The sequence below is a fragment of the Pavona decussata genome, unplaced genomic scaffold (assembly GCF_977016875.1).
Source record: "Pavona decussata unplaced genomic scaffold, jaPavDecu1.1 SCAFFOLD_131, whole genome shotgun sequence".
Classification (NCBI taxonomy): Eukaryota; Metazoa; Cnidaria; class Anthozoa; order Scleractinia; family Agariciidae; genus Pavona; species Pavona decussata.
The window spans coordinates 1,157,720-1,182,500 of record NW_028145545.1 but is presented as its reverse complement, the minus strand read 5'-3'; the positions used below and the strand labels follow the sequence as shown (position 1 = coordinate 1,182,500).

The 24,781-nt window shown below is 38.3% G+C and overlaps 3 protein-coding genes across 8 annotated transcripts in view; 2 read left to right on the top strand and 1 right to left on the bottom strand.

Moving 5' to 3' along the window:
• LOC146468405 (A disintegrin and metalloproteinase with thrombospondin motifs 6-like) overlaps positions 1 to 24,781 on the top strand; it is a 234,253-nt gene that overhangs the window by 37,928 nt on the left and 171,544 nt on the right. For 2 of the 6 annotated variants that reach the window (XM_085124614.1, XM_085124615.1), the window contains exons 27-29: positions 2,367 to 2,543; positions 4,352 to 4,644; positions 5,212 to 5,652. In XM_085124614.1, the coding sequence (XP_084980740.1) occupies positions 2,367 to 2,543; positions 4,352 to 4,644 (470 nt within the window). In that variant the 3' untranslated portion in view covers positions 5,212 to 5,652. Of the gene's footprint in view, positions 1 to 363; positions 1,640 to 2,366; positions 2,544 to 4,351; positions 4,645 to 5,211; positions 5,653 to 24,781 lie in introns of those variants that run through there. The other 4 variants (XR_014867507.1, XM_085124616.1, XR_014867508.1 and 1 more) reach the window with 4 other exon arrangements.
• Positions 8,612 to 23,601, top strand: LOC146468414 (uncharacterized). The gene is made up of 8 exons (XM_085124624.1): positions 8,612 to 9,440; positions 13,752 to 13,920; positions 14,493 to 14,748; positions 16,414 to 16,641; positions 16,825 to 17,079; positions 18,759 to 18,944; positions 20,868 to 21,122; positions 23,031 to 23,601. The coding sequence occupies exons 1-8, from the start codon at positions 8,651 to 8,653 to the stop codon at positions 23,214 to 23,216; spliced, it is 2,325 nt and encodes a 774-aa protein (XP_084980750.1). The 5' UTR covers positions 8,612 to 8,650; the 3' UTR covers positions 23,217 to 23,601.
• Positions 11,184 to 12,970, bottom strand: LOC146468415 (calcium homeostasis modulator protein-like). The gene has a single exon (XM_085124626.1). It carries the CDS (start codon positions 12,308 to 12,310, stop codon positions 11,510 to 11,512), a length of 801 nt encoding a protein of 266 aa, XP_084980752.1. The 5' UTR covers positions 12,311 to 12,970; the 3' UTR covers positions 11,184 to 11,509.

Sequence of the window (24,781 nt, the reverse complement as noted above, 5' to 3'; positions counted from 1 at the left end):
AATTTAACGTTATAAATTTCATTTGTATCCGATTTTCTTTCCATTAATGTGTTTCCCTTTTTTTTTTTTTTTTTTTTTGCTGCCACCTTGATTAGCAACTTTCGCTATGTTTGGGTAGAAATAACATTAATTTTTAATTATTATTATTATTATTATTATTATTATTGTTATTATTATTATTATCATTATTATTATTATTATTATTATTATTATTTTAATTTAAAAACAATAATATTGAAGTTGAACCACTCAATTCTGTGAGTAGCAATACGTCTTAAATGATTTTTAAGTTCATCATTGTATAACTAAAAGTATTTATCTTAGATTTTTATAAACAGTTTGTTTTTAACTATTGTTTTCTAGAGGCTGACAAGGAATAAATATTGACAATGGCAATACAGATGCAAACAGCGCCATACCACAAAACAAATGGTTTAAACGAAATACATAGTAAATAGTTGACAAATAAGGAAAACTAAGTAAACTATAAATAAACTATAATTATAATTTATAGAGTAGAAGTGTTTGGTTTACAGGTTTATTATCAAGCTGGTTTTAAGGAGTCGGCTAATTTAAATTACAAATGGGTGGGTGGAAGAATTCCTTGAGAGTGAACCCGATATAGAGTGCTTGTCGATACTGCCGAGATTATAAACATGTAAGTTTTTCAAGTGGGCCTACACCTTTTCCACGTTCTATTTTCACTGGATCAAGAAAAACTGCAGTTCCATTTTTTTTGTGTGTGTGTAGGCGCATTGTTTTGTTGTTCGTTCTTACATTCTCTCGACCACTAGATCCTTCTCCAAAATGGCGGCAACAGATTTAAATGAGTTAAAATGAATGAAAAACTAATACCAGCGCTGGAAAGAGCACCTTTACTTTAGTAAGCTTGCAACGTTTCAGCATATTAGGTGTTGTATCAGCTTAGGAAATGTAAGATGAAATTTGACAAATCTACAGACGTTTGTATGACTGGGAGTGTACGTCATACCCCCAGTCATACGTCTGTAAACTTTAATTTCATTTTTCAACTCACATTTTCTCAGCTGATATTACACCTGATATGCTGAAACATTGCGGGGTTACTGAAGTAAAAGTGCTCTTTCTGGTGCTGGTATACGTTTTTAATTTTAACTTATTTGAATTTTCGGCCGTCATTTTGGAGAAGGGTCTATTATGTCAGACATTGCAAACGGTGCAGGTTACCTAGTTTTTCGCCTTTTCTCTCAGCTGCTGAGCAATTGTCTACCCCAGCCCCCCTCACCACTTCCCACCCTACAAAAAACGGGTAGCTTTACAGACTGCTCTCAGCATTAGAGCTCATAACAATTCTTGTTTGTTGGTTTGTTTTAATTTCGTTAATTTATCAGTGGATAATAGGTAACGAAGTAGGATAAGGATCATAATTTTAGTAATTAATACGCAGAGTGAGTTATTTTATTTCGAAAAGGTTATTTTGCTGTTGTCTATTTTTGGCATTAGCAACTACAACTGTAATTTTATATAAGCCTGCATTGATAATAAACCATTGATAAACCATTGGAAATATCGCATGCTAACTTTGAAGTCACTGTAAATGTGGTGTTTAATTTTTTGTTTGTGGTAAAGAAGGAAATAAAATATGAACATAAAAACTAAATGTGCCTGTTAAAAGTCTCTTGGGTATACATAGAATATGCTAGAAGACGAATAAACCTTTTCTAATTAATTTAAACAGTATAAATTCTTCAACTGTCCCTTTTAGGGAAATCTCTTACCAAACGTCGGTTTCCTTTTTGCGTTGTGCAACTTTAAATCTGGTCAAATGCCAAAAAAAATTCATGTGTATTGATCGATATAATAAACAAAATAACCTATATCAATTCAGTGTCCCTCTGGTGTATCTATAAATTTTAACAATAATCGCGTGTCTAAGAGGACAACCAAAAATCCAGCATGGAATTTAAAAGAAAAATCAGGAAATCGTAAAAAAATAAAATGAAACGAAACAAAACAACTGCCATAGGGAAATATTTGACAAGTGTACCGCAACTCCTTCCACATAACACCGACATTTGAACAAAATACACCGCTTATTTCTTTACTAATTAGAAGACAAGTCTAAGGTTTTCATTTTTATTTTTTAGTTTATTTTATTTTATGGAAGACTTCTGTCGAGAGGTCACCCTTATGCATAGGAGTAACCTATTGGTAATGTTGACGCATTCGACACTAATTTGATACAAGCAACATGTCCCGCATATTCAGTAAATGACCCATAATGATCAGCGTTCCTGAGATCAGTGGCTAGCTGGACCACCCCGCCGGTACGAGAAGGGTTTCTACTCCCCTAAGAGATTAAACATTATTAACCGTTCCACTTACAGTCAACGGTGGCTACTCAGACTGGACACCTTATAGCGCTTGTTCAAGATCTTGTGGCAGAGGAATACAATTTCGAACACGTTTTTGTAACAATCCAAAACCAGCTAATGGAGGCAAGGACTGTCGGAGGCTGGGAGCACGTTTTTCTAGTCGAGTTTGCAACACTCAAGATTGCCAAGGTACTATTTGGGGATGATTTTTGGTTTCACAGAAATTACACGAGAAGAACGCAAATTTAATAAAAGAAATAATACTAATACTAATACTAAAACTCATAACCATAATCATAATCGTATTAATAATAATAATAATAATAATAATAATAATAATAATAATAATAATAAGGAGGAGGAAGTGCCTGTCACCTGACACGTGGTTTTCACGGAGGTCCTCCAAAATGAAATAACAACATAAAGAAAGACTAACCATTAAAAGAAGTTAAACTTACTTAGTTTATGTAATACTAAAACTAAAGATTAAAAGACAAAGGCATTGTTTGAAAAACGTCTGTTAGAAACGTCTTAAAGGGAGTGGTTCACATTTCAGCACATGTGCATTTATCTAAATGCTTTTTTTTCTTTGTTATCAACTTTATGGCCTTAAAAATCCCACTCACATGTATATCAGTAATCACATTCTATAATTAGTCCAAGCAAAATGACTGATGACCAAAATTAACAGAAATGCGGATTGTACTCATATTGTCGATATTGAATTTAGCGATGAACTGTAGGATTTATTCCACGGTTGATGTGTTTACAGTTATTTGCAGGCGAAATAACGTAATCGTATGAAGAAAAATTACCACCCGAGTTACCTGTTCCCTTCCGAATGGTTCATAAACAACGAATTAAATTAAACAGGCTTGGGTCATAGCGGGCAAAGGTGAAAAAGTATTTTGATTCATGGACATGCGCAGAACCGTGAACCCCTCCCTTTAACCCTATCTAGACTAGGGGGGGTTGGGGGGGGGGGGAAGGGGGTCTGACCGCGGCGACTTTTTTGGTAATTGCAGAAACCCCATGAAACTCAGTGACTTTTTCACCAATTTATCTGGAAATGATTTAATGTGGTTGGCTAGTGCTCATGTACTTTTACGTTGCCATGACAATCAATTTTTGACAGGTCTTTTTTTAGGAAATGGAAGATCTCATTTTTAAACGAAAAAAAAACTTTTCTTACAGGAACGTTTATGCTCTTAGCACATATTAGCGGTCTTTTAGAGGATTTGATTACTTTCATTCAATTTTGGCTCTCGGAGCAAGGACGAGAACTAACAACTAACTCAACCCACATACAAGACCGAGTCCGGGAATCGAACCCGGGTCACATTAGTGGTAGGCGAGAAGTTTCACCACAGTGAAATCCGTCTCCCCCAGGGGCCGGAGCTCCATCGAAAGACTGTTTGGATGGAATACACATTCTTAAGGCATTTACCCATGTTTGATTCTTTGGGGAAAAGGTCAACTCAAGCTTCTGAAAGATGAAAGAATTTCTTCTTATTCCTTTGTAGAGGAGAGGGGGGACAGTGGAATATTCCAGAACATGCAACATGGCGAGCCAGAGAAGCGATATTCTGATTCTTTTCGAAGATTTTGCTGTTTAATTCCCCCAAAAAGCAGTCTCTGAGCTGCCGTACCCAGTACAATTCTAAATATATATTTTTAAAGCATTAATTGGTTGATCCAAGAATTAGATATTTGGATTAATGTAAAGATTTAAAATAGCCTTAATTTAGTTCGTGCAAATCAAGAGCAGTTTTCCAGATCTGTAAAAATTTTTTTTGCTGTTTGCGGTAGTACATTTAATGGACGATTGGCATATTTTAAGGGTGCATAAAGGGGAAATTAGCTTCAAACTTCAAATTTTTGTTTTGCTGTTTTTCCTTTTTCCAACTAATCAACCAAAGCTTACTGGAAACTGCGAAATTTCAGAGCAATAAATTTGAGCATTACTTTTGAATAACCATAAGTAATTTTTATTTCAGGGAAAAGGTATCGAGCGCTGGGTTGCTACAGAGAAAAGCCAGGGAAGCATCTTCTACCAGTCCTTGAGAAGAGTTTTCGTTCCAATATAAACTGGAATGCGATAAACGAATTGGTGGAAAAGTGTTATGCTTTGGTGAAACAACATGCCAAGTACAAGTTCTTTGGGTTCAAATTCTACGGAGAGTGCTGGGTTGGTGAAAAGCCTGAACCCAAGTACAAAACCAGTATGGACAGGTGTTATGCGCATGCGGTGGGCAAGGCTCATAGCTACTTCGTGTATGAAATTTTGTAGGTGAGTGATTTTGATTTTTGAGTTCCCTCCGAGTATCTGTGCCGTATGGGCCTAGTGTGGAGATTTGAATGGAAATAGACCAGAAACAGAACACCAAGGAGACAATATTAAGTGATTTCTCAGAGGAAGAACAAACTATTATTAGTTTTTAGTGACTTCTCTAAAATACACAGCCTTCTCCCCTTTGAGTCGTTTGTTTGTTTTTCAGCCGTTGTCTGTTATGATGGTTTTAGGCTAGTCTGGATATCGATCAATAATAATAATAATAATAATAATAATGATGATGATGATGATGATGATGATGATGATGATGATGATGATAATAATAATAATAATAATAATAATAATAACAACAACAACAATAATAATAATAATAATAATAATAATAATAATAATAATAATAATAATAATAATAATAATAATAAATGTTTCACCCACTTGGATAAGGAAAAGAAATTGAAAGGCAGAACTCAAACAGCCACTTATCCAGAATCATTAATACAATAAAACTTTAACATTTTGCTCATATAGTGGATTGATGTTTGGTGATTTTCATTTCTTTTTCAGATTAAAGAAGCTGCAACGCTAAGGATTGTTTCTCAATTGCCGTTTCTATGCGCCGTCATTACCATTGCCTTAATTAATCGATACCATCCGTAAAATCGTCAATTTATGTCTGTCCCAAAATGGAGCAGTTCATAGTTCCTTTGATAATTGTAGTATTCATTTCATGTAATTTTATACAAGTTGGCTCAATTGAAAGTTCTGAAGTCAGACAAGAACCTTAACGGGGCCGAATGTGCAAGGTTCATAAATCTTTGCGTGTGTTCTGTTTGTTGATTGAAGTTTTGTAACTTATTTTCTGAGCCGGTTGGATATAATTCTGTTTTTAAGGAATCCGGAGCACGCGTTGGATGAGCCAAGTTGACTGTGCAAGACCTTTTTTCTTGTCAGGAAACAGCTTTATTGTACAGTTTGCGTCATTAAAGTCAACCTTTTTTCTCTTAATTTTGTCACTGTCTATATTTCTGTAATTTGGAGGTCTGAGTTTTCACTTACTCCCATAGAATAGTCTTTACATTTGACCTTTGCAGACATTGCCTCTCGCTTTAGACCTGGGATCGAGTTCGAATTACCATGTTAATTTTTCTCGAAACACCTCAAGGCAGACGCGGCACGCGGCAGTAAACGAGAAAGGTCAAAGAGGCAAAGGACGAAAAAGGAAAAACAATGCGCCATTTCCCTTAGAGAATTGTTTCTTATCGATTAACCCTTTGAATACAATAGTTCCTATATTTCAGACCTGGCTTTAGCCTTATACTGCAGTTGGATCAATTTTTACGGAGCACATCGATCGTGGGGCACTCTAAAGGGGAAAAAATTCTTCCTCTAAACCCCCAGAACTAATGGGCATGCAAATGTTTCCACCGATGGGTCTTAATATCAACTGTTTTAAATATGTTGCGATTGAAGTTTTCTACCGAGGCCTATTCAGCATGGGAAAGAGTTCTCACGGCATGTAACGCTTTAAAAAGCATTCGTTTCTCCATTTGGCTTTTATTTCTCTGGCTTGCACATTTGTTGGACGAATTGGTAAGGCTAACCTAATCAACCCATACATTTTCTGAAAGCTTTAATATATGAGTAAAATCCAACTATTTCTTTAAAAGTTTTAAAGAGGAAATGCATCATCGATTTTAAACGAGGTTTCCAAAACCACTGCCTCGCCTTAATCATATTCAGTTTCTGCGGGTGCCGGTATTAAGAGTGACGCGATTAACATAGGAAATGTTTTCTCACACATTGCCTGGGACACATTGCCTGGGACACGGTGTCTGGGACTTCTTAGATGTGGCTGAAGATCCTAAAGCTGACATATTCCTCTACAAAAGGACCATAAATATTACGGAGGGAGTGCAATATTCGTCAGACATACTGGCCGATCATATCAGTCGAGGATGGGTTCACTTCAAAAGGGAGGCGCCCAGCACGTCAAACATCACCAGGAGCGAGCGATTTTATTCACTTATAAAAGCAGCTGCGACCAGGCACCTAAATATATTCGCGGCTGACGTCCATCTGACTACAATCTTCGTGGCTTTAATAAGCTTGTCCTTCCAAAACATGCACTCTTTTTCATACATTGTTGCAAAGTACTGGAATAATGCACCGAATACGATAAGAACATCTGATTTGCTTTTAACTCTGAAGAACTTGACTCGAATACCGACAGTATCATCCCTGGGCGACTGCAACTGCTTTCTTTTGTCGAGAATAATTGACTAAATTTTTGCTTTTATTTTTCTTAGCTCGTTATTCTTAGTTGTAATTCCTATCTCATATCACAAAGTATATACGTAGTTATATGATTTTTTTTTTTTGAAGAAATACTTACTTAGTATAATAAATGTACATTTGCACTTAAAGGAGCCTTTATAAATCAGTTGTATGAATTTTTATTAGCTATTTTCATGTATATCATAAAAACGCACATTTGCATTTAAACGAGCTTTTGTTTATATGCGATGAAATAAGTCACTTGCTTGCTTACTTACTTACTACAGGGAATCGAACCGGGCTTCCTACAAACACAGTACAGAACAAACGACATAAAACAGCTGAAGACAGTACAAAGGAACAAGTTAAAGAGCGCGAGGCACTGATCGTGACTAAAATTTGAACAAACAATATAACACAAACACACTCACTTAATATTTATTCATAAGGACAAACACACTCACACAACCCCCACGCACAGCAAAGTATCAGGGGTACCGGACGGATTGTTTCGGTAAAATATCTATTCGGAAGGCCCTTAATCCCCTACAATTTTCTCAACGGAATTTTTACCTCGAACTTTCGTGATATTGGAAATTTAAGGTCTAGTGTCTTCGGATTGATAAAAATGTTGTTTCAGGTACCGAGAAAAGGTCAGCTAAGATTTTCGGAAAGGAAATAAGACCTAAGGTTTTCGGGAAATGGACAAAGATACCCTAGTAATTTCGAAAAGATTCAAGTTCCCCTGAAATGACCGAACAGATAAAAATATTATAGCGCGGCCTAAAATGAATCTACAGAGCTTTAAAGGCACTCCAGATAGCTTAAAATAGCGTTTCAATGGATCTGAGAGAAAACTGTCGTTGGGTGCTCCTGAAGTATACAGTGTTAAAGCACTCCATGCTAGACGGGGTAACAGACAGTAAATGACATTAACTTGTAATTCCATACTGACAATTAGCGGTAGTAAAATTCAAAAAGATTTTTTTCGTTGTTTTGAAATGTAAAAAAAGCTTAGCTTTTATTTTTCAAATTCGTTTTTGCAAAATGTGTATCCCCGTCTTCCTGATTCAAATAGCCCAAAAAATACTGATATGTATTTTCCAACCAATTTTTTAACCCTAAGACTAACACAATGTTACCCTAAGTGCATACAATGGAGGTAGAATGTTTGCGATTGCCTTCATTCACTATGTTGAACAAATACCGTTAATGCCTTCAAGTTTGTTTTACATTGTACTTGCTTCAGGGGCACCCAACGAGAGGTTTCTCTCAGATCCTCTGAAACGCTATTTTAGGCTATCTGGAGTGCCTTTAAAGCTCTGTAGGTTGCGCTATAATATTTTTATCTGTTCGGTCATTCTAGGGGAACTTGAGTCTTTTCGAAATTAGTAGGGCATTTTTGTCCATTTCCCGAAAACCTTAGGTCTTATTTCCTTTCCGAAAATCTTAGCTGACCTTTTGTCCGGTACCCGAACGACATTTTTATCAATCCGAAAACACCAGGCCTTAAATTTCCCATATCACGAAAGTTCGAGGTGAAAATTCCCATTAGAAAATTGTAGGGGATAAAGGGCCTTCCGAACATAAAATTTACCGAAACGATCCGTTGGGTGCCCCTGTTGCTTTTTCTTGTTGACAAGCAGGAGCACAAACTAACATTTAATTTATTCATCCTTCGATGTCTGTTCAACCGCAAACGTAAACAATCGTTTTATATATAATCATCATGGCGGGCGAGTACATATTGCTTCGCCGCCAAAACCAAACGCGCTGTCTAATGATCATTGGCGCTCTTATCTTGATCGTAGGATTGATCTGCCTGTTTGTTGGCATTGCGCTCATCGTGCAATCTAAAAAAAGTGATGAATACGCGGATTCGAAGCAAACAACAGCGACAGGGCAGTGCGAATATTCGGAAGAAGCAAAGCGAGTTGGACTCGGCGGATTTCTGCAGAAAGCACAAGATCGATATTATGAGTTGATCCCGAACAAGATTGCAAGTAAACCGGGAGTTGAAGCAGCTGAGATCAGAAAGAAGTATCGATCTTATGATCCCACGCCTGCCAACATCAAACGGATCACCGACGAAGCTGCAAAGTTAGTTAAAGAACTCGAAGAGATGGGCATTAACATGGACAAGCTGACACTTCGCGAAAAACGAGCCGTATCTCAGATAGCACACTGGGCCAAACATGGCTTCCCTTTCATGGTACCTTATTTGTATAACTACTATGTGGCAGATTGGATGATGGGTGGAGACATCTTCTGTTGGAACCCAATGTGCTTGATCCCGTCGGAGATTATAACTTCCATGGTGCATTTCAAGCCATCGACGGTTGCCGAAATGGAAACCCTTAGGGACAAATTCAAAGAGGTCAAGAACAGTTTTGATCAGTTTGTTTTTAACATGAAATTAGGAGTGACCGCTGGCATGGTTCGCTCAGTGGCCGAATGCAAGGCTGGATTAGATGCGTTCAAAAACAATTTCAGAGATGTTTCTGTTAACGGTCCAACAGGTAAGAAATTAATCAGTTGCTAAATTTTAGAATGTAGCAGAGCCCCATTTATCTAGAGAAAAGTTGTCCCGGGTAGAAGGGTCACTCGCCTACCCGAGCTACCCTGGGCGAGCCAACTTTTCCTACATTTCCTTACAAAATTTGGCGAACCGTTTACATGAGAAACAAAAAGTTGGCTCGGCTGGAAGAGTGACCAGCCTAGCCGGGTCACCCTTTTTCGATGGTAGGGTCACCCTCCTAGCCGGGCCAACTTTTCTCCATATAAACACTTTGGCTTGCCAAGCCGGGTCAACTCCGTCAAGGCGAGACAATCAGAGCATGCGCGAGCGCTGTTGGCTCGGGCAAAGGGGTCAACTTTTTTCTCATATAAACGCTCGCTGAAGTTGACTCGGCTGGGAGGGTGACCCTCTTTCCCGGGACAACTTTTCTCCACGTAAACGGGGCCTAACACAGCCTTTTGTAGAAAACCAACTAACTACGCAGGAATGATAAGTCACCATGCAACTATGGTTTGATCTGACGCTCTCCAATTTGAGTAGTCACACTTACACTTAGTTCACACACAGTAGCAATAAACAGTATCCTGACCACAAAGTACTCCTTCATGATTTCACTCAAAACCTCAAACGTTAATTAGAACCACTTTGTATAGCGTGATAAACAGCTCCACAATGAACTTGCATTTTTTATTAGCTACATTTGATAATATGTTATCACCGCAGGCTATAGCACAATAGACAGCACCGCAGGAAAGTTCTTTATCTAAACAGTCGCTTTTGATGATTTACTATCAAACTAAACAGACCATGAACACTAGGACTATTTTTGGAATGTTTATTGTGTTCGGAACGAAAACCAATCAAACACACAAGTAAGCTGTAACATAATATTTTTGTTCTTGTGCACGTGGTTTTTCTTGCTGTTTGCTTTTGCTTCTTATTGATTACAAAACAATGACTATTCCAGATATAATTCTTAGTGTTCACTGTATTTGCAGTTTGCATGATAAAGAGAGGGTTCAACAAATTGAAGTGAAGTGAAGTGTCCAAGTTGTATTGTTACATAGCCGAAATTTCTTTCATTAGTTGATTGTCGGACTTAAGTGCACTTCGTCTGACGAGGGGCTAACGCTCGAAAAGTCAACACTCGAATCACTTTACGGTGGCCTTTTTAACTTGACGCTGTTGAATTGTAAAACGAAACGTTTGTTTCCGCTTCACTCCCCACAAACGCAGCACCACAGATTCTTTAGAAACCAAGCCCATTATCCTTTTCTATTAAAGTAGTTCTTCAGGCGAGTAAACGCTGCTTCCATGAATAGTTTTGACTTTATGACCTGTTAAATGCTTTGCCGAAGAAAAGGAGAAAAGGAAAGGAAATCAACAAAGTTTATACGTTGTTTAAATGTGATCTTCTTTCATTGGAAATGCTGCTTCTTTTCTTTGATGTCATGTAGTTTGAAATGCAAATTGGAGCGCCGAATGTTAATAATGGGGTACTGAATAACAAATTCGTTCTGTTTATGGAAACTTGCCAAACAATTTCCCAGCAGTCAGTCTGGCGTATATTACATTAAAATGTTTTAGTTGCCAGTCGGGAAAAAAATTGCAGTATTTTGTTGTAAGTAAAACAAACCCTTAGAAATAGCAAGTCTGAAAACTTTCCTCTTTAGTATTAATAGTAAATGAAAAGAGATCCGGGAGTGCCACATCGTACAAGGTGAAATTTTCCCATCTTTCCTTATTTGATTGATATCAACATATCAACGCCATTTGTAACAGAATAAGAGCGTATTAATTACCATACCGAAAAATAAGGGAGGATCTAAAAGTCCTGAAAACAACCCATATGTCTTATAACTTTTGCCAAGGGCAAGAGGACTCACTCAAGAGGAATCAAGAAAATTAATTATACCTACAGGTCCTCTGGTAGATACCATTACTCCCAATCAGACGATTTGGATCGAGTAAACCTCTCATAGCTTTATCATGCCATGCACCCATAAAAATAAAAATGGCCCGCACAAATTTCATATTACGCGGCAGTACGTAAGCAAAGCATTGTCCAAGCTAGATTTTTTCGTCCTTCGCCCAAGGAAAATCGCGTTCAATGATCTCTGAAATCAGTCTTATCTTGTCAGCTTCGCCTTCGCTTTCCAATTCTTCAAACGCCGCTTCCACTTGCTCTTTTGCGGCCTTGTATGCCAATTGCTTTATCTTGGAATTGAACAACCTGATTTGTTCTTCCGCCATGTGATGAGCATAATCCTCTTGGTTAGCGATGGAAGAAACTGCTTTTGTGCAACAGCGGTCAACAGAAATGACGATCGTTGCAAACACGATGATCGCGGCTAACAGCAGAAAAGCAATGATCTGCGACTCTGTCTCGGCGATATGGAATTCAGATAACATTACAGGCTTTTCAGAGAAGTATTTTTCACTATAAGCACTAAGTATTTCCTCTTGTCTAAGACGAACTTCTACGGGGCCAAGCTTGGAGCACACGTAGTATTTCTTGTCAAGAAAAACTAGGAAAAGCCACGCTACCGGTGGAAGGCTGCAGAGATAAACGAAATGTCGCGAGCGCTTCCAGGTATTGCCACGACGATATTTGGAGAGGAAGCAACCGCCTGTCGCCATTTTCCAAAATGACCTTGATATCATCAACGCTAAGCACAGTAACCCTACCGCTGGTACAATTATGAACAACAGACTGTACAGGGTGTAATGGTGCTCAGGGCATTCGAAGACCGCCTTATTCACAAGTTGTTTAAGGCCCAAGACAACTGTGAACAAAAACGATTTTTGCAGTGGAAGCTCCAGATTTTTCACCGTATTTTTGAAAGAATCAAGCAAGCTAGATGAAGCCATGTTACTGACTAGCTTGGCCCGACAGTTAGTAAAATTTGACTACTTCAAAAAGGAAAACAGAAACTCAATTTTGTCCCGTGTTAACGCAAGGAAGGGCTGGCAAATGGTACTGGTTTTTCTAAAAAGAAACAGCTGTAGTTATGAGTGAAATCAGTGTTGGCAAATTTGCATGTTTATGTTATTAATTAAGCTCTCGAGTTCTGATGAATATTAATTTATATTCATTACAAGTCGACAGTTATCTTATCTGGCTTGTAATCTGATTAAAAAGGCCAGAGTTAAATTTTAGTAAACGATGCCAATTTTCATTGCCTCAATGACATTTTAGAAACGTAAAAGAAAGTTGGTAAATTATTGCAATAAATTAACTGACCAAATGCAATAAGAACCTGCTAAGACTTAAATCTAAATCAGGTTCTTATTCTATAAAATTTATTTTTAAGAGTTAGAATTTAAATAAAAGAAGCTTTGGGTATAGGAAAAGGCCAACATTTCAGATCCTTTAATTAGTTATAGTAAATAAAATCCAAAGATACTCGACTTATTTAGGTCAAATAATTAAGTAGTACTGCATTACAATACTGTGTCAGTCGAGGCTGGACTGTTGTTCTCACACTGCACTGGAGAGTACATGTATTTTGTCATCAAGAAGATAAGAATCTGTTTAAGAACTCATATAGCCTATATTTCTGTTAAGCACTCCGGCATTTATATAAGAACCTGTTGTGGCTAACTAGTACTTGGAAAAATAAAAACCTGTTGAGGCTAACTTGGAAAAATACAGCTTCTCTTTCGCTTATTTTTACTGTATTCCCTAATGTCTGTGTGGTAATTAGACTAATTTACTATGATGTTTGCTAGTTTTCTTTTGCGATATGACTAAAATAAATAATTATAATAAAAATCAATAAAATTTAAGGTGGCTCTGAGACCCTCTTACTCTCTTTCATTTAGACCTTCCAAAAAGTTATATCTGAATCTACTGATCACAGCTCCAAAATATAAATTGGGATGACTTTGGTCGCTTTTGGATTTTAATTACAATCATTTCAAATTAGAGGTGTTTGTAAAATATTATGCTGTTGTTATGGTAACCTATAATGTCAACAAAATGACCGGCCATAACTTGTTAACTTGTCACTGTTGAACGTTTGCTTGATACCATTCAAGTTATGGTATCAACTTTTAAGGACTAAGGAGTGATGGTTTTATAGTCCACCAAGCTACAGTTATTGGCCACGAGGAGTGCTGAAAACCGTTCTGGTTCAACTTAATTCCAATACAGATCCTAGTAGGGGCGTTCAGTTAGATTTGCAATTGCAAGTGAATGAGAAAGTAATTCGTTTTTGCTTTACCATGTCCAGTGACTGGTTGGTAAAACCCGAGCCATTTTCTCAACCAATGGGAAACAAAATGGTGATTTGCTTTTATATGTAAACAGGAATATACGAAGCAAGCTTCATTAAGCCATTTTTGGCTGCAAGCTTCATCTCTGGAATGAAAGATGATCAATTGAGAGACTGGGAAGGAAAACATGGAAAATCTGCCAGAGAATCTCTCCGTGAATTCGTCCTGGAGTTCGTCGGCAAACCGATCGCCAGCATGCTGAGGTAGTATTGTCCTAAGCCTTTAAAGTGGTAGCAACAGCAGCAGTAGCAGTACTAGCAGCAGCAGCAGCAGCAGCAGCAGCAGCAGCAGCAGCAGCAGTAGCAGTAGTAGTAGTAGTAGTAGTAGTAGTAGTAGTAGTAGTAGTAGTAGTAGTAGTAGTAGTAGTAGTAGTAGTAGTAGTAGTAGTAGTAGTAGTAGTAGTAGTAGCGGTACCACTAGCAGCAATATTATCAGTCGACAGTAGCAGCAGCAGCAGTTAGCGGCAGTAGTAGTAGTAGCCGTAGCAGCAGTGGTAGTAGCAGCAGCAGCAGCAGTAGCAGTAGTAGCAGTAGCAGTAGTAGTAATAGCGGTAGCACTAGCAGCAACATTAGCAGTCGACAGTAGCAGTAGCGTAACAGGGGTGGTAGCAAACAGAAGTAGTTTAACATTAGATGCAGTGGCAGTAGTAGCAGTAGTGGGAGTGGCAGAGGTAGCATTGGTAGAGGTAGTGGTGCTGATAATGTGTGGTAGCATTACTGGTAGTGGTATTAGTAGTTGTAGTGGTAGTAATGTAAGCCGTTACCTTCTTTTACAGATACGTAGAGAAGGAACATATACAACACTGTGTTCCAGATAATGTTGCCACTGGATTCGGTGACCTACCTCTCAAATATATTTACTTCAACGGCACCCGAACCAGTACCGAGACCACTCAAAAGCTACCTTCGGGAGAAAAAATAAATGGACTTGAGTCCTACCGCAAGATATTGCAGCATTTTACCACCAATTCGCAGACTCCGGACGAAATTTACAGACTAGGGGAAGAGATGCTTCGGAAACTTTACGATGAGGTACGCGAAACTGATGACACGCTCCTAAGGCATTTCAATGGTCTCCTTTTCAGAAGTATTTTTCTAGGGGAACTTAATGTTTTTAATTTCACTAAAAAAAATATCAGTCGTAATTCAAAGATTCAATGTCACCTTGGTTAGAAAATGTTATTGTTTTCCCATTGTAATTAAATAATAATCATTTTCCCTTCCGTAATGACGGAATATTTCAATTTTCACACACAGGGAAGCCAGTTCTGTATTCATTTTCCTTGCTATGGCTCCTACATTTGTTTCACTTTTCCTCATTTTGAAACTGAAAGGATGCCGTCTGTTTAATTTCAGTCTTTCTCTTAACCTCCCTTTGTACTAAGGCTTCCACCAAATAATCTGGAAATCCTTGTCTCTCCCGGTCACCATCTCAGCTTTGGCTCCAAGGGATGCCCACGAGTCACACGGTGACACATGATTTTTCTTATCAAGAAACTCTTCAGGGTATGGCTTAGACGCACTCAACGAAACCAGAAAACACAAGTGACTTCTAACCCGTGGAATAATTGCGTAAACTCGCGGAATAATTAGGCTAAAAATTGTACATTTCAACCCAGTCTTCCACGCAGCCGTTGTTTGTCTTGTCACGCAACGCTCCTCCCCAAAACGTTACGAGACAAACTACGACTGCGTGGGAGATAGGGTCTGTCGGATTATGCTCGTAAAATAGAGTATTATGCTTTCGGGGTCATCCTTGAAAGTAGGGTATTTGCCCAAAATTATGCTCGGCTGGAGGTATAATGCTCAAATTATGCCGGACTAAAATGACACTTCCACCCCACCACTCATAGGACCGTACCTATTATTAAACCAGTTCCTAGTCTGTCTGAATTTATCTGATTCTGCCATGATGCAAATCCACGAACACTGCACAAGCTTGGAAGCCTGGCATAAAGAGGTAACCAGGCCTTCGATTATACCAAAATGCACTGGGTACGAGTCTAAGGTATCCAGTCCCTAAAATATTCCCGCTTTTATCAACTTTGTACATTCTAGCTGGAGTTGCTGGCAAAATTTGCATACACTTTTCACAGTTTTCAGAAACAACAGCATTATGCTGCAAAATACATTAGTATTATGCCAGCATTATGCCTGATGCTCCAAATGTAGTATTATGCTCAAAATTATGCTGGCATAATCCGACAGACCCTAGTGGAAATAGGGACTAATTTCAACCTGGTATATACCAAGATTTCTTAGCCGTCGTTATATATAATACCGTCAAAATAACCGTGCTAATAGTATGTGCATCGGCAGAACGTTAACATTCCACGGCTGCCCCTAAACTATGGAACAATCTTCTTCTTTTCATTAAAAACATTGCTTTTACAGGTTATTTTAAAAAGAAACTCCCTTTAAACCCATTTATTCAAAGAGAGATTTTTTTAGCTAGTTTTTATATGTTTATATTGTATGCATGCTTTCTATTTAATTAGTTTTCGTATTATTTAAATATATTTTCTCTCGTATTTTCCTTTCTCCTAATTTCTGATGGTTGAAATGTGTAGCTAGCTGAAAACGTTTTGATAACTGCGTAATTCAAATTTACTATTAACATAGTAGTTCTAGTAGTACTCGCGCTCTGTTTTCAATAATTCTTCTCTGTATCTTTTTCTCCTTGCATCCTTAAAACAGGTGCTGGAATTAGCAGAGAAAACTACCAAAGAGAGTGATTTAGTCATAGCGAAGGAAAAATTCTTAAAGCTGATTAACAGCTCCAGCCAATTTTACAACGATGGAGACATCCCAGCCAATGAATCTGATGCTAATGCTCACAAACTCTGCAGCGACATGAAGGGTGCAGAGAGGTATTGCCCTAATAGAACTGCAGCTATGAACAACTGGTTTGCCCATGCGAAAGAGGTGAGGCTGTAGAGATGATTACGGCAGTTTCTAAACAGAATTTGGAATCGTGGAATTCGTGTTCAAATTTCGAAATGAAATCATTAGAAATCTTTAGAAGTTTCGAAAATGACTGTGCAGCCACTCGGAATGAAATAATTTTATCCCATTTTTGATTATTTTTGTTTTTGTTTCCGATCACAGATTCTATCAACTATTGATTACGAGACTGCACAACTGTTTCATTTTACTGGTCCTTATCGGTCTACCCCAGGCTGCCCAATCAAACTGAAGCCCGACTTCAACCCTGCAAGTGGTGTACCTTTTTACGAGCCATCTGATGCCAAATGTTCTAAGGTCGCCACGTATAACGTGCCGTTTTTCCTAGCAAGGCCTGGCCCCAAGTATGAATTGGTGTCACTGGCAGCGCATGAGGCGAGACCTGGGCACCATACTCAGGTGAGATCATAAACAGTGTCTGATTAGTACAGTAGTGAATTTAATTTCGGCAACTGGGGGGTCAACTTTTGGCTCGTAAATAGCTAGCCAACTGGTCCAAAATCAAAATGTATTTACTCAAGGAAAACCGGCAAAAGATGAATTATTTCATTTTATATCGATTTTGACATTTGCAAGGACCGGCAAAGCAATCAAACCCAGTTTACTGTACAAAGGGTTTGTTTCTGCAGAAACTGTGGTGCTACGTCGGTGGGCTCGAGAGTAGAAACAAGTGTTTGTTTATCCACAGAGTTAAAAAAATAAAGCAAGCAGGCGATCCACTCTAACGACGGGCTAACGCTCGAAAAATCAACATTCGAATCTCTTTACGGCGGCCAATTTCCCGTTAGTTATCAACTCCGTTGATAAACCAAACACTAGTTTACTGTCACCTTTACCCGCTTGAGTCTAAAGACCTCAGTTTTCTGCAATACATGTGAATATCATAACCTCAATTATCTGCAATACAGGTGAATATCATAAAATTTTCACATGCTTTTTTCCAGCGTTTGCCGATTACCCTATTCAATTCTCTCTTTCTAACCCGAGCACCTCAGTCCCCCCAACATACGCCCTCGACCCGAAAAAGCCTTATGTTCAGGCCACCCCCTTCTCGATGCCTTGTTCTTAAGGCTATGCCACAATACGAAAATTACTTCCCGAACTCTCCTCGCAATTTAGTTGCGGCGATGCGAGACAATTTTAGATGCACGAAACGTACTGATTAAGGACGGTGCCTACTATTGTTACTGCGCATACGTTCTGAGCATCTCGAGATACTCAGGTTTCCTATGGGTGGTGCCTACTAATACAGGAATATTTTTGCGCGCTTTAAAACTATGCGGAGAAAGAACTTAGCAACTGATTTTGGTATCCAAAAAGAAAAGTGGGGGTAACCATGCATTTTTCAGAGATAATAAAGCTTCAATTTGGAAAAAAGCGCCATACATTGCTTTGTATTTTACTGGTTTTTTGAATTATTGTTGCTTAATTATCTCTAAAATATGCGTGGTTACCCCCAATTTTCTTTTTGTATTTCAATAGCCGCTACTAAGACTACTAAGATCTGCTTTTCCCGCATAGTGATAAACTGCGCAAAAATACTTCGCTATTAGTAGGCACCGTCCTTAAAAGATGCGTTGAAACGAATTCCTCGCAACGATCTAGTTACGGAAATTGTTGCACGAAATAGAATGAATTACTACTTCACACAATACTTTCCTACGCCAAGCATTTTGCGAGACAAGTTCATTCATGGTTTAAATGTTAAACTGAGGGATTCGGCAGGGTTTATTAAAGGGACTTTGTCAGCTAGGGCACTTGTCGCGCGATTTTTGCTTTTCCGCCATTGCAAAAGCTTTCAAAAATATCATAACAAGCAGCCTACTTTAATTACTAAAGAACGTTTGTAAATAAGACATTCAGCTAACTTTACGAAGATGAACAAATTTCAAACAGATGAAAACAGCTTCCTGAACTCTCCGACGGTATTTGAAAAAGATGGGCCAACGATTTCAAAGTGTTTCCCATCGACGGGCGCATGCGCCTTGGGTGATATAGTCCCTTTATGCTATTTTGTCCAAGCTACCGTTAGTTGCGTTTCGCCATCGGACAGTCTCACAGGTATATTTATTTTATAGGTGCAAGGTTATACGGAGCACTTCCTTGACTCATGCCCAGGCCCCATTGGCTGGATAGCGTCCAGTACCCTCTACCTTGCATTTTCCGAAGGCTGGGCACTATATGCAGAGAATCCGCTGATCCCTGAACACACCAAGATGTATGAGATTGATCCACTCAGCAAGTACGGAATGTTAAAATGGCAGGTTTGTTCATTATTCTAGCTTAAAAAGATTGAAAGACTAACATATTCCCTTATGCCATCTCAAAAATGAGGAGAAATGAAAAAAAATAAATGCAACATAATGAACTGTGGATGGTTACTGTAACACAACAAAACGCACAACACAAAAGACCTGGAAAAAAGTTTTGAGCTGGATTCGAACCCATGACCCCGGCCCTGCAAAATCGTTGCAGTTCTCTACCAAGTGAGCTATTAAGCCAACTGGGAGTTGCTTATTATAAGAGATCGTAGGATTATATGAGATTTTCTTAGGTGAATAAATGAAATTAGGACATGTGAAATGTCACTTACATGAACTGCGATTCAATAGCTTAAAATGACACAGCTGATAGACCTCTTTCATAATGGAGGGCATAATTAGTATTTTTTATGTGCATGCAAATAAGCCTTCTTGACCTCGCTTTTGAGTGACAATACTTTTGTTTTTACACATGCTAGCGAGGCCAGGAAGGCTAATATAAATGCATATAAAAGAATAACAATTAAGCCCTCCATTTATGAAAGAGGTCTATAAGTCGCCAATATTTAGCTAACAATTCGCGAATACCTTAATGACATTTTACCGACATTCCTCCGAAATTTGAAACTCACGCTTTTGTGAGCTCGCGAATATTTCTCTGCTTAGTTTAGTTTACCTTTTAGTTACTTCAACACTATTTTACTGAAAGATACTTGTCCGACTCTTCCTCAAGAATCGTTAGATCGTCAGTGAGTGCCGACTAGGAATCGGTCAGGTGGCTGCTGACTATCGAACAACACCCCGTCAATACTTATAGACCTTTTTACGAACAATTATCGACCAACTGGTCAACGGAGGGCGCTAAATAATTGATATGGCAGACCATCGTTCAATCTCCACCAAACGCGACGGAAGGCAATGAATTCTCTGCCCTAATGTTAACATGAGTTTCAAAGAGTCTCTCTCTAAAACACCTATAGAAATGATTGATCAACCTCTAGACAATAAATTCCTTAATCTCGTGAAGGTCTTTTAGTCTGTAAACCACGAAACACAATGAAGGTTATCATTATCACAAAGCTACTTCATAACAAGACGTCAGCAACTGTCCTGACGGATCATCGACCAGTGAGACCCAACCTTCGAGACAGGAGAAATGACGCGATCAACCTCCCGAAATGAAATCCCTTGACCTTATCAAGGTCTTTTAATTAAGTCTGTAAACCACGAAACTCTGTGCAAGAACGTTTCCAAAGTTGTCAGTCCAATGTAATTCATTCTGAGCAGCTTTGAAAAAGGCATGACAAAGTTTTTACCAAAGCGTCAACCATAAGGGGCCAAGTCTTAAATCATCCAGCTCCGGAAGATTTGCCTAATACCGTTTTCCTTTAACTGAATACAAACTTGCAATGTGAAATACTTCGCACAGGTACAAAGCTAACTTTCATCAAACCCAGATTCTTAATACTGGGGTTATTGAGTTTTGCTATTCGCTTTTTTCGTTTTCTTAATTTTTTTTTTTTTTTTTACTAATTGAAGGTGTTAAAAAAGTCAATTTTGAATACATTATTTGTCAAAGAGTAAAAAGTAATGAAATGTGAAGAAAAATATTATGATTTATGATTGACTCATAATTAAGATGACTTTTTTCTTTGAGAAATAAGAGTGCTAATGTCAGCATAACTGTCCAGAGTTTCTAAAGTTTCAAATAGTAATGCTTGAATGTTCTTTTAGAATATGTGCTTTGGAAGTCTTCGATAGCTTTCGGGAATGCTGTTCCAAATTTTAGCTCCAACGATGGAAAAAGAGTTTTTATGATGATTGAGCCTAGAATAATTAATATAGTAGTTACCAGAAGATGCTGAGCGAGTATTATACTGATCTATGTCTTGTGTTTTTTTTTTTTTTAACTTTTTTGTACTTAAGGTTTGGAGAGCTTTGCGACTGATGATGGACGCAGGTCTACATTCCAAAGGAAAGACACGCGCCTGGGCATTAAACCTATTCAAAGAATATGCTTGGGACACAAGTGATGTAGCTGTAAAGGAAGTAACACGCTACCAAAGCTTGCCTGGACAGGCTGTCACGTACATGCTGGGACAGCTGGCTATCATGACATTAAGACGAGAGGCCAACAGTACACTGAAGGAGAAATTCAACATCAAAGACTTCCATTACCAGGTAAATTCGCAATCGTGTCACAGGCTGCTTGACAATCGTGCCACATAGCCGGAGATGAACCTGGCTGCTGCAATGGGAAGTGATTAGGAATCTGACAATTCCTTCAAGATTGAACGGTAGCCCAGGGACGAGTGGTCAATTTTTGGTCTGATCTTGATATTTTTATCCTGATCAATTTTTACCCGTTAAGATACCTTGGTCCTAAAATGTGGAGTAAGCTCTCCAATAGGGAGAGACTAGCGAGCAATCTAAAGAATTTTAAATCACAAATAAGAAGGCGTGACCTTTCGAGCTTTCTACAGGATGGATGCAAGGGCTACCAACTACGCAGTTCTTAGTCTTTGCAACAGACATTGTGATGCTTATTTTATTTTTTACATAGTTTTTGGATAGTTGTCTCATAGGCAATGAATCGTTGGTTAGGTATCCCCTATCAGTGGAGGGATCTACTTTTAGACAGGCTTTAATAAAGTTCATTCATTCATATTTAAGGGGCAAATCTACTTTAGCACAATTACTCACTTTTTACAATGCCTGCATGGGCTAGCTTAAAGCTAGGAATTGTTCACAGGCTACAGGTATTATTTTCTTGGATCTTTCTAAAGTTTTCGGTAGTGTGCCGCATGAGCGTCTGTTACAGCGTTACAGCGCCATGGAATAGATGGTTCTCTATTATTGTGGTTTGGAATGCAGCGTGTTGTCTTAAAGGGGAACTTGAGTGTTCGGAATGGTCGCCCTTGATATTGGGTGTGCCCCAAGGAACGATAATAGGTCCCATCAGGTTTCTTATAATAGCATCAAAATATCATAATATCATCGCAAAATCATTGTACCCGAGAATGTATATCTTAGCTTTGCAGAGTTACTTGGATAGATTGGGCGAATGGGCTAATAAGTGGCAGTTGAGCTTTAACCCCAGCAAATGTGACGCCATGCGTCCTAAGCCTATCTAACTCAAGTCAGTTGAAAGTGCTAAAGATCTAGGGTTCATAACATCCTATGATTTCTCTTATGTTATGTTATCTTACACTTAATGTTTGGGCATGCGCAGGTCTCACCACAATAAGTCGCTGTCCACTTTTATAAGTGGGTGGAGAGCGATAACGTAGAAAAGCAACTTTTACGCTGACTTCCAGTCACACAGTGGCTTGGGTTTTGTGGCTGGCGAGCATTACTATATATTTTTATAGCATCTAGTAAAACACAAACGGAAATGTATCTCGGTTTATAACATTATTATTAGAAAGATTTAGAATTACGTTTACGGCAAAACGCCAGAAATGACGACGTGACCATGTTTATCCTTCATTTACTGCTCCCTGTTTTTAATTTCTTACTAAAATTGAGTAGTTTTGCGTTAGTATGCATGAAGGGCCAGAATTGATTGTATTATGTCAGCTATGTAAAATTTATTTCAAGAAAACATAAACGCGAATCACACGTTCGCCGTTGGTCGAAAATGCGATTCTAAATCTATCTATTGTTTCGGTGGTCAAGTGGAATGATAAATGCATTTTTTGTTTCACTGATTTATCTGACTGTTTTGTATTGTGGGTCTAAAATATTTAGACCTTGATGGGGTGCATCAATCATCATCATCATCATCATCATCATCATCATCATCATCATCATCATCATCATTATTATTATTATTTATTTATTTATTTATTTTTTACCATATTAGTGTCTAAGGAAACAACGCTATGAGTGATAACAGTCCCGGACCATTGCTGTTTAGATAAAATTTCCTACGTGCATGCCAACTACTGACAAAATTACAGTTCGTATCACGGAGATTGTTCAGTTTCTGTGAGACTGGGGGAGTGCATGCGCATGTCCTCTTAAAATATTCATGCGATATAAGGTGCTATCGAGCCTTACTGACTACAGTGTGTTTTTCCTTGTTAGGTTCTCCGACAGGGGCCTTCACCTCTCAGCTTTCTTGACGACTCGATAAAGAAATATATCGGCTGTGTACAGGACAGAAAGGGGAGTGGCTGTGATGAAGTAATGGAACCGCCAACTCCGAGATCCCCCGGGACTAAAACATCAGATGCGTTTGTGGACACGGGAATATCGCCATGGGTTGTATGACAATGGTTTCTATGGAAGCCAAGGATTGCGTGCCGCATTTTGTTAATCAAGTAACTTATCACTGTCTTTTGCAGCTATTGTAATCCCATAAGAATATTTCATTAGTCAAAACACTGCCCCTTTTATACGAACACTCACACAAAATAGTTATCTTTGCCTGATGAGCAGACGTTTACTCCATTGCTCGTAATAATTGCACCACAATAATTAAGGAGTTTCTACCAGGATGAAAAAGTTAAATAGATAGCAACTTTCAAAGCAAAATTGTAACTGAAATTCATCCGAGGCAGATACTTTATCTGGAGAAGGTCAATAAGGTACATAAAAAGATGCTTCAATCAGTTAGGATAATTATACAATAAACGCGCAATTTTACAGTTTTAAAGTTGTCACGAATTCGTATACCGTAAATGTATTCGAATATAGTACAGTAGCTTATTTCAAATTTTTGACTCCAACATGAGCAACTTTAATACATGGGCCGAAATTTCGGACAACGTATTTGACCAAAGTAACATCAAAATTAAAGAAATTACTCTAACCAATCACAACAAGAATGAACCAATCGGAACTCACATGAAATACACGTAAAATGGCGTCATGCGCGTGAAAACACGTTCGAACACGCGCGACTTGTTTTGTTTTCATTGGTGATTGGTTAAGAAAGTGGCGCGAGTTTCTTAAACAAAGAAAGGAACGTTGTAGAGCAGAATCAAAGCAAACGCAAAGATACATTCGACACTGCTCAATCGAAAACCGCTGATAGTGGGGCAGACTTTAGTTAAGTTTTGCTCTATCGCAGAGTGTAGAAAAGTAAGAAAAGCGATCTTTCATTTTAAAATGTAAAACACTACTGCTTTTCAAGAATGTTAAATTCTAAGAGATAAAACGTTTCAAATAACTTGTCCTAACCCCTTCAATAAATTTCATTTACAATTATTTCCTCGATGCAATAATGGAACCTGGACCTTAAGCGGCCCAAGCTCGTGGTTTGGTTTATGATGTTTTTGTAGAGGCCGGCGAACTAGCAGAGGACATACAAATTAAAAGGGGATGAAGGCGTATCTCAAGCTTAAGATCACGACGATTTTAATAGGAAAAAAGGACGAAGTTGCTCGTATTTTAGTGTCTACTGACCTTCGAGCTCACCGCTAAGAATTTTTGAGAATTTTGGAGAACATAATCATAATCCCACCATTTTGACTGAAATGGTGATCAAAGATGGCTTAGAAATCTTCCTCGGCTTTCAGGCCAGCAAGAGCAGCAAATAAACACCATACTGAAATAGAACGAAAGTTAAACCGAATAAGTGCATTTTGACTAATATTTAGGCAATAAATGCGAGGAAACGGTGGTTTGTTTCAGTTATATTTCGATATAATTCTATATCATCGTCAGACTGACGATGATATAGAATTATATCGAAATATAACTGAAACAAACCACCGTTTCCTCGCATTTATTGCCTAAATATTAGTCAAAATGCACTTATTCGGTTTAACTTTCGTTCTATTTCTCCTGAAATTATCAGCCGGTAATGGTTTCTGGAAACACCATACTGAAAG

What these genes read in the sequence shown, in the direction of transcription:
- LOC146468414 (XM_085124624.1), top strand. Translation starts at nt 8,651, where the DNA reads ATGGCGGGCGAGTACATATTGCTTCGCCGCCAAAACCAAACGCGCTGT. An exon ending in CCGATCGCCAGCATGCTGAG is followed by an intron (nt 13,921 to 14,492) that starts GTAGTATTGTCC and finishes CTTCTTTTACAG; the next exon opens with ATACGTAGAGAAGGAACATA. An exon ending in GACCTGGGCACCATACTCAG is followed by an intron (nt 17,080 to 18,758) that starts GTGAGATCATAA and finishes TTTATTTTATAG; the next exon opens with GTGCAAGGTTATACGGAGCA.
- LOC146468415 (XM_085124626.1), bottom strand. Translation starts at nt 12,310, where the DNA reads ATGGCTTCATCTAGCTTGCTTGATTCTTTCAAAAATACGGTGAAAAAT.